Genomic DNA, 14,818 nt, shown 5'->3' with positions numbered 1-14,818 from the left:
TGTGAAACTGATAGAACTTGGGAAAATAGCTGTAAGAGATGTTATTGGTCAATCGGCAGACTTTGCATTAGATAACAGTACCGTTCCAAAGTTACATTTCCTAATTTTGCTGACTGTCCTGCGGTTATGACAGCTTCCATGAGTGTGTAAAGAGGGCACACTCAAACATGGGTTTGAAGCCAAGAACAGGCAAAAGTAATGCGTGGTGATAGCAATCAGAACGTGATCAGCTGTGGTGGGTGAAGAATGATTGAAAGAACCCCTAGCGACTTTGTGGGGTGATGGAAATGGTTTTTAGCTTGATCGTTTTGTGGTTACGCAGGTATATATATTTAACAAAATTCATTCTGTTTGTAAGCTTAAGATCTATACATTTAACTGTACGTAAATTTTATCTAAAAAATAAAAGTGTAACTGAAGAAACCTTTCCTAAATAGATAAAAAAAAAAAAAAGACGAGATTTCAGTGCTTAGTGTAAAAATCAGTGAAAAGAAATTCACAGCTAAACACATCCTGACAAATACGTTGAATTGTAAGGTCAAATAAAATAACCTGAACATTCCCAAGCACCAGCAGCTGGTTATGTACAAAGAGTAACCATCAGCATCACATGTAACTTCTCTGTAAATTAAATGTAGAGCATGTTGAAGTCATGTCTGCAGTGTTCTACGGGCAAAAGCGTAGTTCTTTATTTTAATATTATGAAGTTACTTTTGTCATATTTGATAGTAAAAGAAAGATGTTTGCAATCCAAGGACCTTGAAATATGCTACTTATGAATGCATCTGGGGAAAAAAAGAAAGTACTTGAAGGCCTTCTCCAGCCTCAAAACATTGAGTTGGAATGAAGAAGTTTCAGGAATTGGAATGAAGATTCAGGAATTTGCAAATGAAAAGATGGTAGAAGGCTCTAGGGAAGCAACCCAGCTCAGGCCACAGAAATAGGCTTCAGGGTTTTGTGGTGATGAATAACTCTTTCTTCAGGGATATTTGAAAATGTTAACACTTACCCTTCTGTGATGGAATTGCAAGACAGCTTCAGTTTTATTTCCAGTTTTTCTTTTGTTAATATATACTTTCAAATTTTTCAGCAATGAATACATATAATTATTATAATTAAAATTAAAAACTAAATAAAAATCTGTTAATCATTATCTTTCACTATGGTTAAACCCTTGAAATTAGCACCACAAAATTTTTTTTTTAATATCTCCTGCAGCAAGGTTTATTACCAGACTCCTGTTTCCAACAGAAATCCTGTTGTATGTGATCACAAGCATGTCAAAATGACCTATCTACACCTAGAAAAAAAAAGTGTCACTATGTTGATTTATAGTGCCTGCGGCTGGTAGACCCACTGGTAACTTTTCCTTCTTTTGACTTTCATACATTTTTCTCTCTTTCTTTTCTTTAAAGGAAGCCCATATATATATATATATATATGCGTATATATATATATATATATATAAAGAAACATGTATTTGTGATTACTACCATATAACATGAGGCAGATAATCAATATCTTTAACAGAAAATAATGGAATGTGAAAATTTGATCTTTGTCAAAAATAATGGAAATTGCTATGGAAACTTTCCTTAAGATTAAGCTCCTTGTTTGCCTGGGACAGTCTTGAGTTGTGCCTGTTCTCCTCGTATCTGTTTTTTTTTTTTTTTGTTTCTGTTTTTTGCGGTACGCGGGCCTCTCACTGTTGTGGCCTCTCCCGTTGCGGAGCGCAGGCTCCGGGCGCGCAGGCTCAGCGGCCATGGCTCACGGGCCCAGCCGCTCCGCGGCATGTGGGATCTTCCCGGACCGGGGCACGAACCCGTGTCCCCTGCATCGGCAGGCGGGCTCTCAACCACTGCGCCACCAGGGAAGCCCTCCTGGTATCTGTTTGATTCTCAAAAGTATTCCAGGTTAGATGATAGATTAATGGCCACCCTACTTAAGATACTTATGGAATCTAAAATATGACATAAATGAACTTATCTGTGAAACAGAAACAGACTCACAGACTTAGAGAACAGACCTGTGGTTGCCAAGGGGGAGGGGGCTGGGGGGAGGATGTATTGGGAGTTTGGGGTTAGCAGATGCCCACTATTATATAGAGAATGGATAAACATTACGGTCCTACTATAGAGCACAGGGAACTATATTCAGTATCTTGTGATAAACCATAATGGAAAAGAATATGAAAATGAACCTATATATGTGTATAACTGAATAACTTTGCCTACAGCAGAAATTAACACATTATAAATCAACTATACTTCAATAAAATAAATTTTAAAAAAAGAAAGAAAGAAAAGATACTTATGGAGATATTTAATAATACTGAAAGGGTCAAATTTATTTAGCTTCTACCATTATCAAGGCCTTCATGAAAATTCACGTGCAGTTATTTGTCATTCAAACTATAAAACATGATTTCTTAGGAGAAAATTATAAAGATGAGATAATCAATCTCTTAGTTTCTTTTTCCTCTAAACAGTTCCCCAGTTGAGGGACTTCCCTGGTGGTCCAGTGGTAAAGAATCCGCCTTCCAATGCAGGGGGACGTGGGTTCGATCCCTGGTAGGGGAACTAAGATCCCACATGCCGTGGGGCAACTAAGCCCGTGTGCCACAACTACTGAGCCTGTGCGCCACAACTAGAGAGAAGCCCGCACACCGCAGTGAAAGATCCTGCGTGCTGCAACTAAGACCCGAAGCAGCCAAAAAATAAATAAATTTCAAAAAATAAATAAAAAACGATTCCTCACTTGAGCAATCCCTAATTAACTTGGGGGAAGTAGAAAGCTAAAGCGACCATTGGAAGTGTGTGGGTTTCGTCTATCTTTATAACTTTGGGTGGGGATATACCAGTTTTGAATTATAAACTTCTTGGGAGATGACATTTTTTACCATGAACATCTGAGTTGCATTATCATTCTCGTATGACTTCATCAAGAAATATATAAGAAAATTATTAAAGTTTGCTAATGCTGTGTTTACTTATTTGGAAAATGAAATTTTGTCCTGATTGGAACTTAGCTTTATCAATAAAACCAGACTTTTGAGTCATGTCTGAGAAGCAGTACATGCACATCCTAATCATTAAATAGAAGTACTTGGAAGTTGTTTAACTATTTGTATGTGCCACTTCCTTCCGTGATTTGTCTTCCTGCAGATGGAACTCCCAAAATTATTTCTGCCTTTAGTGAAAAAGTGGTGAGTCCAGCAGAGCCTGTCTCCCTCATGTGCAACGTGAAGGGAACACCGTTGCCCACGATCACGTGGACCCTGGACGATGACCCCATCCTCAAGGGCGGCAGTCACCGCATCAGCCAGATGATCACCTCCGAGGGCAACGTGGTCAGCTACCTGAACATCTCCAGCTCTCAGGTCCGGGACGGGGGAGTCTACCGCTGCACTGCCAACAACTCGGCGGGAGTCGTCCTGTACCAGGCTCGAATAAACGTAAGAGGTGCTTGTCAAATCAGCTCCTCAAAAAACACACATAACTCATTGTAGTGAAGAAGAAGGTTTCTGCATGCACCGAGCCGAGTCTTGGAATGCCAAAAACGGATTAACTGTCGCTTCCCATTTCCTACCCTCTGCTTCCTACTCAGGAATGGCAGTGATTGGGTTACTGTTGGAGATGGCATTTTGGTTTCTTTAGTCAGCGTGTTCTCTTGTTTTATTCTTAGACTTGTCCACTGGAGCTTTCCTTTCCTGGTTTATGCTGTGCATGCATGCTCTTTCCTTCCTCCTCTTCCATTCTGCTGTGTCCATGGTAACCCTTCACGTACCTGGTATTTAACTGACATTCACAGTGCAACATGGCATAACCTCCATCTTCATAACCTAGTGTACAGAGAGAGTTAAACAACTGAATGGCTACCAGAGTTTTCACCAAAAGAGCGTGACTGTTCAGTGCAGCTAGTTACCTTTTATTGATTAAATTGCCTTTTGTCCTATAATTCAAAACGTCTTAACAGAAGTAGTTGATAATTAAAGTATTTAACACTCACTCAATTCATTTGAAAGTAACGAAATTAAAAGGAAAAAAAATAAACCTTCTTGGTAGAAAATGCCAAATGCAGAAAAAAATGTGCTTAACTGAAACAGATGTCCTTACATGAAACTAATCTACATTTTTAACTCAAGGAAAAGTGTACCCATTTCCACACATAAGAGGTACCCTTAAATTATTTTCAAGAGTTTCTCTGTGTCTCTCCAGGGCCTGCAAGCATTCGACCGATGAAAAATATCACAGCAATAGCAGGACGGGACACATACATTCACTGTCGTGTGATTGGCTATCCATATTACTCCATCAAATGGTACAAGAACTCTAATCTGCTTCCTTTTAACCACCGCCAAGTGGCATTTGAGAACAATGGCACGCTAAAACTCTCGGATGTGCAAAAGGAAGTTGACGAGGGGGAGTACACCTGCAACGTGCTGGTTCAACCCCAGCTCTCCACCAGCCAGAGCGTCCATGTGACGGTCAAAGGTAAGGCTGTCCCTCGGTCCCCACACAGCTCACCATGAGTAAGCTCAACTGTTTCACCAGACCAACCGTTAGGAGTGGGGTAATCTCAAAATCTGCATATTCAGAATAGGACAGTTACAAAGACTGAAGAATGATAAGGTCCATTGGATGTTCTAACCTCTTTACCACTGCATCTTCACCAGAGTGATGGTTGATGTAGTCTTCTTTTCACATGAACTTTTGGCTTGGTTTTCCAGGGGATTTGTGTTTTTATAAAATCATAGGAAAAAAGAAACATATCATTGACTTGGTTATCTAGTTGGCTGACAGACTGTTTTAAAACACATAGCTTTGTTTTCCTAAAACCTCCTAAAAGTGAGTTCTTTTAGAAGCCAACTAGAAGAGATTTTCTGTAATGGATGAGGACTTCAAACAAAATAGATGAGCAGGTCAAAGCAACAACATAGGAATGCTATGTTTAAAGGACTCCACAGAAAATTTTCCTGCCTTTTAAATTATTCTTGACATCATGACATCATGACGTGGACTGTCATGGACTCTAACCGTCAAGATGAGTTTTGGAGATCATGCAGCTCAACCCCAATCTCCTTGTCAGTAAAGACCAGTAAGTGACAAGGCTCCCCCAGGGACATACAGCTTTGTAGTGTGGCAGACCCTTAGGGGAACCCATTTCTTCCATTTCCCAATCCAGTTTCCTCAAGTGAACATAAAATGAAAATTTTCAGTTATGTAAATAATTGCAGGAAACAGGTCATGGAAATAGCTCTAATGCACCATGAAGTAATACCAAAAATATGTGGAAACGGCCCCCTGCCCTGCTAAGCTGCCTGCCTGAGCTACACGGTTATCTCCCTAGGTACCAGTAATTGTCTTTAATGTCCTGGTTACAAAGCTGCATAGGTTTTCCATGGTATTCCCCAACCATCTTTTCTCACAAATCCTGTTAGTTTACCTGTTTAGGGACACCTATAAATACACACACACACACACACACACACACACACACACACACATGCACACACACGCACATGCACACACACACAATGTATTTTATTATGTAGTATATGTTAGGTAACATGTATTATGTATTACATATTACATACACCTGCATATAACTTTGAATTTTTTTAATAACCACATATCTTAAGAATTTTCTCAAATCATTAGAAATTCTTAGTAAGCCAGATTGGTCATAGCTGCATAAAACTTCATTTTGTGATTGTATTTATTTCTTTAACTATGATGGATGGAATATCTACGCTATGCCCGGTAGGTCAATACCTCAGAAAATAAGTTCTACTTGATGACAAAGAATTTTCCCTAAAAGAAACCAACCCCAGGGATAAAAAGAAGCCAAACAAAGACCATCGGTAGGGAGGGTGGGAGTGGGCACCAGATGGAAGGAGGCTGTCAGGTGTGGCAATCAGATCAGAGAGGCAGAAAGCAGAATGCCCTCCAGATGCAAGATGATATTAAAACCAAAGAGATCTATAAAACTTACAACAGCCAAATGATCAGAGATAGAGATGTGCCCGGCAGTCTCTAATGAAAGCCTTCCAGATGACAGATTAGATGTCTCCATGGACCCTACCATATGAGAATATCACGCACTAAGAAAAATTTGATTAGAAAGACTTTAAACAATGGGTTTACCAAGAAGCTGGGAATACAAAACTTGCTAAAGAAATCTATATTCCACTGCTGTGCATTCATTGTAAGTTAATTTTTTGTGCACATGCCTGGGCAGAGGAGAGAGTATATACTTTTTGTTAATCGTTGCTTCAAAACATGCTTTCTTTTGTTTTAAGGAGCAATGTCTAAACTAAATATAAATACAGTTGGCTATTAATACTACAGTATATTCCACCTTACTTTTATTGAATTTTATCTTTTGGGGTAGACAAATGAAACTGCAGATACTGCAGGCTGAGTGGATAGGGTTAAGCCTGCTTAAACCTGTGTAGGGCTTCCCAGGTGAAAAATAATAAATTCTGGACTCCTATATGTCAACCTAGGGCATACTTTTTGGAGGGAGTCATATTCACGTGCATTGCACTCTAGCAAAGATATTTAGAGTAATTCGATTTAAGATACCACTTGCATTTCTTGCTTAAAATGACATCTAACTGTCAACATACAGTAACAGTTATACACCATTAACGATCTTAGCCTTTCCTCAGATGTCAGTAGAAAGTCGTAACCATATTAACTTCTGAGCATTTAAATTTGAATTTTAAAATGTTTTGAAATGAAATATGTAAATTAAATCACACTCCAGTGGTCAGGTTTGTAGCCCATCAAAGCTTTTAAAAAAATTAATAACCTTTACTATTTTCAATTATGGTAAGGATTATGATAAGGGAGAGATAAGACATCAACTGAATTACAGGAAAAGACTGAAATTTTTGACTCTCCCTGTGGAGCAGGATGGGAAGACAGTCTTCCTTATTTTCTTTATATATATTCAGCTCCATTACTTTTGCGATTAGACTACACAGTGAATACTGTATTCAGATCATTTTAGAAGAGCAAATATAATACCTCAAAAGTTGGCTTCATTTGGAAGTGGGCCCACTTGTTTCCATTAATAATGCTGCAAACTGTAAAACTAAACCATTTTTATCTTGTTTCCAGGAGGTTTTTCTTTAACACTAGAGTGGTGTGTGTGTGTGTATGTGTGCGTGTGTGCGTGCATGTGTGTGTGTATGTAGATGACATTCGGAAACAATACTATTTTTCAGTCATGTCTTTTTTGCTTCTTTATTCCCCCTTCACTTATTTTGTAGCATATGACTTGGGAAATTTTTAAAAAATCAAAGATTGATATAAATAACATTTTGATCATTAGTAGTGCCTGAAACTTAAGAAGTTCTAAACTATATTAACGAGAAGCGCAGTTTTGCTTCCTTCAAACATGTAGGGAGAAATGAATGTCAAAATCCCTTTTTTCACTTCATTTCAATTTAACAAGCAGTGTTACATTTAACACAGTGCAGAGCTCTTCCTGCCTCATTTTAGGTGCCACATTGAAGTTGAACAGTGCCCAGTTGAGTGTTCTAATTGCTAGAGACCAACACAGCCAGGAAAGTTAATTGGCTGCTAGATAAAAATGTCACCTTCTATTTGTATTTCTATAAAACTTTGTCGTTTACAAAACACTTTCATAATTGTAATCTTAATTAATATGCACAGTGAGTCTGTAATGTAGACAAAGCATCACCAGAGAAACAGAATAGAGAGAGCAGGAGGCCTGCTCAGGATTGTCCAGTAATATGTTCAGGGCTCAAATACACATCTTTGCTTCCCAGTACCACCCCACAGTGTGTTTTTGAAAAGTAATTCACATTGCAGTGGGAAGCCAAGATTGAAGTGAGGAGAAATTAATTCAAAGTACCTGGGAAGAAAGCTGTTTAAAAAATCGAGAAAGGAGATTATCTTAGAAGTAAGGGTATGAGCTATGGAGTGCCTAACGTAAGAGAGAGGGAGAATTAGTTAAATTGAAAAGAGGGAAAGGAAGGAATGCATTTGGTGAGTGAGCATGGGTAGGAACCAGAGGACTCCAGAAGTTCTAGTCTGGATGATGGAAAGTCCAAGAGGGAGAACCTAAAATATCTTATGAACGGTAGGCTTAGTATCATGTGTCTGTGGACCACTATTCTGGATTCAGACCAGGGGAACTTTGATATAAGAATTTGGGGAGTGGGCTGAAATTAGTAGAGAGCAGTGGTTGAAATTGTAACTTGGCAAGTGTGTCTAAGAAGCATCAAGCTTTTGGAATTGTATTTTATGAGTTTTTTTAATTAACGTTTGCCAGTTTGTTGTATTTTTTAGAGTCCAGGTATAAGTGATATCATACAGTATTTGTCTTTCTCTGTCTGCCTTACTTCACTTAGCGTAATGCCATCCAAGTCTATCCATGCTGCTGCAAATGGCAAGGGGTCATTCTTTTTATGGCCGAGTAGTATTCCATTGTGTATATATATGTATAGATATCACATATGCCTTATCCATTCATCTGTTGATGGACACTTAGGTTGCTTCCTTGTCTTGACAATTGTAAATAACACTGTGAACATTGGGGTGCATATATCTGTTTGAATTAGTGTTTTTGTTTTTTCAGATATATACCTAGGAGTGGAATTGCTGGGTCATATGGTGGTTCTATTTTTAGTTTTTTGAGGAAAAACTACAATAAACTAGTGAGCAAAATAAAAAAAGAAGCAGACTCACAGACATAGAGAACAAACTAGTGTTTACCAGTGGGGAGAAGGGAGCGGGGAGGGGCAATATAGGAGTAGGTGATTTTTCAAAAAGATTATTATGGGATTATATGAAATCATGTGTGTGAAACTTTTGAAAATTATAAAGCATTATAAAATTTAAAGAATCTTTTATTCGATAAAAAAGTTAAAAAAATTTATATTTGTCAATAATGAGGTGAGATGGTGATGCTAGAAAGGAAATAAAAGCAGTGACAAAATTCACTCTTTCATATTTCATTTCATTTTCTAAATGTAGCACTTCCCAGTTCTAATTCGAGACAGATTTTTATCGTTTCCTGCTTCAAACTGATGGAAGAGTTAGGTGTCGTTGACAGCATTTCCGACTCATGGTCGTGACCCTTTGTGTTCTGCAGCCTAACTGACACACTCTTCTGCACCATCTGGCAGAAAGATCCTGCTCTCACTGCAGCTTTTGATCATAGGGTGCATCTCACCTCGTCTGTCATCCTAGCGGCCTCACAGAGCTACTGTTGGTGCAGTTGGGGAAATGAACACCCTGTTAAAAATGGTGCTGAGAATGCTTTCCTCTACCTCTCAGTGAGCGGCCAGGAACGTAGTCTTCTAATGACATCATCCTTCAAGGGCTCCTGACAAGCTAATGTCGCTTGGCCCAGGCAGAGCTGCAGCTCTATGCATGGAAACAACCTTGGCAGTGTCACCCACTCCCACTTTGTGACTGACGTTTGCTCATTTGCTCTTCTAGCCAGAGCACCATCAACCTCCACCAGGTTCCAAGCCCAACTCTGTCAGGGATGAAGAGTCTTTTTCTCTTTATCACTTTCACTTTCTTCCACTCTCCTCTCTCCAGCTACTGGAGTCATTTATAATACTGTTCATAGAAAACAACATTTCGGGGTTATTTTTCTCTTTTAGGTGCCTCATTAAAGTTGAGCAATGTTTAATTTAAGGTCCTATTTGCTAGGGTCTTGTGTGACCATAAATTTTAGTCATTTGCAAAATTCTTGTATTGATTTTCAACAACTACTTAGAGAGTGTACAGTTTATATTGTGAGTAATATGGGAGAAAATAAAGCTGGTGGGGGAACATAAAGGCAATACATTAAATGTGTAACACTTTCGTGATAATTTATGACTTCAAATGGGAATTTAAGTTCTCTTTGTTAATGTAACATCCTAATGTGGCAAAAGAAGGCTGATTGTGTGGCGAATTTTCACCATCCCTCCTTTGTAAACTACCAAAGACGCATTCATGTTTAAATGTGCTTAAATGGCTGTAGTTTCTCACCTGACCTGAGGAGAGGTGCTCTCACACTTCCACAGAAGAGAAGTTCTTTACTTTGGTTAGGATGTCAAGACTGAGTTCCAAACTCAGCTGGAACACTTGCCTTCAAACAGATTTGTCCTGGAGATAGGTTGCTTTGTTATTTTTCTTCCAATCTGGAAAATGAAGCTGGTACCTTTCTTTTTTTTTTTAACCTGTTTCTTGTTACATTTTAATTATTTTTTATTTTTAAAATTAATTTCTGTTGGAGTGTAGTTGCTTTACAGTGTTGTGTTAGTTTCTGCTGTACAGCAAAGTGAATCAGCTATGCATATACATATATCCTTTCTGTTTTGGATTTCCTTCCCATTTAGGTCACCATGGTACATTGAGTAGAGTCGCTCATTAGTTATCTATTTTATACATAGTATCAGTATTGTATATATGTCAATCCCAAACTCCCAATTCCTCCCACCACCCCCCTTCCCCCTTGGTATCCATACATTTGTTCTCTATGTCTGTGTCTTTATTTCTGTTTTGCAAATAAGAGAGGGTGTGGAGAAAAGGGAACACTCACGCACTGTTGGTGGGAATGTAAATTGATACGGCCACTATGGAGAACAGTAGGGAGGTTCCTTAAAAAACTAAAAATAGAACCACCGTATGACCCAGCAATCCCACTACTGGTACCTTTCTTTAAGGAAACACTATCTTAGTTTTTTTTTTTTTACAAATAACATCTCAAATTGGTTTCCTCTAAGTAGACAAAAAGAAAAAGAACATGTATTTGATTTGCTATGAAGTCAAAGAATGCAAATTTTTATTCAGTTAAAATTAAAATTGTGGGAGAAATAAGGTTTTGCAATACTTGTTATGCATGTTAGACACAGGGACTCCAAGAAGGAGAGAATGAAGTAGAGATGAGAAAGGAAGAAAACATGACAAGAAGATTACTCACACTTTCACTGCCTGACCCACAGTCAATCTCTCTGGATATACACACAGTTGTATGTGCACACAAACACACGCAGGGAAAAAAATTCCTTTGGTAGTGCTTAAGTGATAATGCCCTGATAATATTTTAATCAGAAAAATTTAAACTCATTAAATATGGACTAGTACAAATGCAAGTAATTGTCAAAATATATAAGTTCAACAGAATTTGTAGTTTATGCACATGCAATATATAACAAATATTTATTTTATTACATTTATTTATAAATATAAAGATATTGCATTCACACATAAAGTATTCGTATGTGTTGAAATCATGTGTAAATATTTATGTGTGTTATATTCAAATGTAGATGGACTTAAGTATATATAAAATATGCCTACATATGTGTAAATAGATGATACAAGGATAGAACCTTAGGGATATAAATGAACTTGGGGTTCATCTAGACCAGCATCCCATGTGATACTCAACCTGCCCTTCGACTGTACTCAAATTTTTCCAGACTGTCTGCACGGGGTCTCTGCAGTGCCCCCAATGAGCTCTAAGCCCTTTCTGATTCTGCTTGGCCATGATGATCAGACATTTCTTCCTCCTGTTGAATACAAATCTGTCTTCTCTAATTCTTCCTCTTCTTTCTGGTCCCATTGTTTCCTCTGGGGCAGCTCAGAGGAACTCTCCCCCTTCCCCATAGAAACTACCCAATGTGGGCAACGATGAGCCACTGCCTTCCTGACTCACCATCTTTAACATCCTCATTCGTTCAACTGTGTTGTGTACAACAAAACTCAGAAACTGGTTTCCTTTGTAAGGACACATGGATGTGTCCATCTGCTCTCAGATAAACAAGCCTTCTAGGAATTGTCTAATATCTGAAAGAGGGAAAAGAGAATATCACCTCGATCCTGAAGATAAGGCTTCTTTGTTACAACCCATGTCCCCACTGTTGAGACGGTCCTTTGGGCTCAAGAGCAAAAACCCAGGTGCTGATTGGTCAGATGGGAACTTTGTTCTGTTTTGTCAATATTTGGTTTATACCACACCTTTATCATCAGTTCATACAAATTCCCTATTTTGCTTTATCTTTTTTTTTTAAACCATTCACCAATTCTGGTATTGTTCTTCCCTATTTCCATGCCACATATTTATGTTTACTTAATATATTTATCTTTTTTAAAACGTTTTATTTTATATTGTAGTATAGCTGATTAACAATGTTGTGATAATTTCAGGTGCACAGCAAAGAGATTCATCCATACATACACATGTATCCATTCTCCCCCAGACTCCCGTCCCATCCAGGCTGCCACATAACATTGAGCAGAGTTCCCTGTGCTGTACAGTAGGTCCTTGTTGTTTATCCATTTTAAATACAGCAGTACATGTCGATTCCAAACTCCATAACTATCCCTTCCCCCTATCCTTCCCCCCAGTAACCATAAGTTTGCTCTCTAAATCTGTATGTTTCTGTTTTGTAAATAAGTTCATTTGTATCATTTCTTTGTGGATTCCACATATAAGGGATATCACATGGTATTTCTCTTTCTCTGTATGACTAAAATTAGAGCTACCATATGACCCTGCAATCCCCCTCCTGGCCATATGTCTGGAGAAAGACATAGTCCAAAAGGATACAAGCACCACAATGTTCATTGCAGCACTGTTTACAATAGCCAGGACACGGAAGCAACCTAAATGTCCATGGACAGAGGAATGGATATAGAAGATGTGGTGCATATATTTATCTTAAATACGCTTTCTATGCCCTTATTAAGATAAAGATAAAACCATAAAAGTAAACACTTAGGTTGTCTCCTAGATCTTTGACTCTATATATGATGCTACAATGAATATCCTTGTAGGTGTGCCTATATGTAATACTAAGTATAGGATAGGAAATAGAATTGTTACATCATAGAATTTAATTTCACTAATGACTAAATAGCACTCTCCAAAATTCCTATACTAGTTTATGCCGCCACCAGCCATGTGTAGAAGGTCACAGTTCCCTATATCTTTGCCAATAATTAATATTATCTGCCCTTCTAATTTTTGCAGTATAATGGATGTAATGTTTATTTTAATTTCTTCCATCACTACTGAGGTTGAGCATCTCTTTATATTCTTTTTACGTATTTGGGTGTCCCATCTATGAATTTCCTTTACCCATTTTTCCATCAGTCTTCCTGCTATTTCTTCCTGCTTTGCTATAGTTCTTTAATGTAAATATGAAGCTCTTGTTACTTATAAATAGCTGTGAGTATATTTTCCAAGGTCTCTTGGCTCTTTATCTTTGATTGTCTTCATTGGGATCTGGTTTAAGGAGACTCTGGGCTCATGGAAGATCCATGCCTACATTTTTTTTCTATATTTGCTCTACGTTTACATTCCACTGTCCACATTTAGGTCTTCAGTCCACATTGAGGATTAGGGATATAGTAGAAGTGGGTGTCCAATTTCTTCTTTGTTGATTGAGTCAGTATTCCTAATATAATTTATTAAATAACCCATGCTTTCCACTCTTCTACGTATATCAAGATATCATGGTGGTGTGGACAGAGGTCATTTTCGTTCTGTGAAATGTATTGGAACTTTCTTTATGGATGTTTCATATATTAATAAATGTCTGTTTTTTCATATATTTGTTGGGCATAGGTTTGTATGTGTTAGATTAAATTTAATAATTGTGTTATATCTCATCTCTAGCTTTGCCAATTTTTTTATTCCTTTCATTGACCAGTGATCAAAGTGGGCGTTAATATTACCAAATGTAATTGATTTATCTATCTTCTGCTACAAGCTCTGGTAATTTTTTGTCTTGTAATATCTATTATATGATTGAAAATTCCTCTTCTTGCCTTCTTCGTGCCTGGTAGATCTTTTCCCATTTCTTCAACTCCTGCTTTTATGTAGCTTTTTATTCTGTGATGTTGCTTGAACCCAGTTTTTAATCCAGTGTGTGTGTGTGTGTGTGTGTGTGTGTGTGTGCGCGTGCGTGTGTGACTTTTGATGCGTGTTTAACACATATATGTTTATTTGAATTGATTTTATATCAAAAGTTGTTTTAGTCAGATTATTTTATATTTTCCGTTTACTCTCTACTTCTTGTTCTCTCTCTTAACTTGGCACTGAACAGGATCACTCAAGTATTGATAATTAGGTTTATAAAAAGATCTGTTGATACTAAGTGCTCATAAATATGCTGCAATCATATCTCCAAGCACATAAACGTCCTTGTACTAACTATTCACTTCAGTGAAAGAATTTGTTAATTTCTTCAAGAAAGAGCCAGTTGCTTATGATGTGTATTAATCTGGGTGTGGCAATAAAATACCTTGGTTTTGCTGACCTGAATCTTCCAGGTTGTCCACAAGTGATAAAAATACTTGGAAGATTTCACTCTGTACCTTTCTTTCAAAGAATCAGAACACGTCTGCGCTGAAAGCCATCTTGTCTGAGTCTTATCAAGAGGAATTAGAGACCCCGAAAATTGAGGAGACTCATGGAGGGACACACAGTTGGCTGAAAGTGTAGAGAGGGGTCTGTATAATTAGTTTTGCATAGATCTATGCTGATGTGAATATTGGGTGGATGAAATATAGAGGGACATATCTTTCATTGGTGTATATTCATGCATTTAACAGTATCCCTCCTTCATTATATCACTAATTCAATGCCTGAAATTTGCCAAAATAATTTCACTGACTTACAGCTTTGTTGAAATATCATAGTTACCTTTTTATATCCTTGTCTTCTCTATGACATATTTCATAAAAAAGAATACAGCCACCTGAAGTCAGTTACAGTTAATAACCAAGCTTTTAAAGAAGGATGACCTTTTCTAAGCCAAAGTCATGAAAAATAT

The 14,818-nt window shown here is 37.7% G+C and overlaps 1 protein-coding gene across 3 annotated transcripts in view; it reads left to right on the top strand.

Annotated features, from left to right (window-relative positions):
• Positions 1-14,818, top strand: part of DSCAM (DS cell adhesion molecule) — a 754,308-nt gene that overhangs the window by 435,958 nt on the left and 303,532 nt on the right. For all 3 annotated transcript variants that reach the window (XM_067739530.1, XM_067739531.1, XM_067739532.1), the window contains exons 7-8: positions 3,165-3,461; positions 4,218-4,493. In XM_067739530.1, the coding sequence (XP_067595631.1) occupies positions 3,165-3,461; positions 4,218-4,493 (573 nt within the window). The remainder of the gene's footprint in view (positions 1-3,164; positions 3,462-4,217; positions 4,494-14,818) is intronic.

The sequence above is a fragment of the Pseudorca crassidens genome, chromosome 5, assembly GCF_039906515.1.
Source record: "Pseudorca crassidens isolate mPseCra1 chromosome 5, mPseCra1.hap1, whole genome shotgun sequence".
Taxonomy (NCBI): Eukaryota; Metazoa; Chordata; class Mammalia; order Artiodactyla; family Delphinidae; genus Pseudorca; species Pseudorca crassidens.
This window is presented reverse-complemented; position numbering and strand designations above follow the sequence as displayed.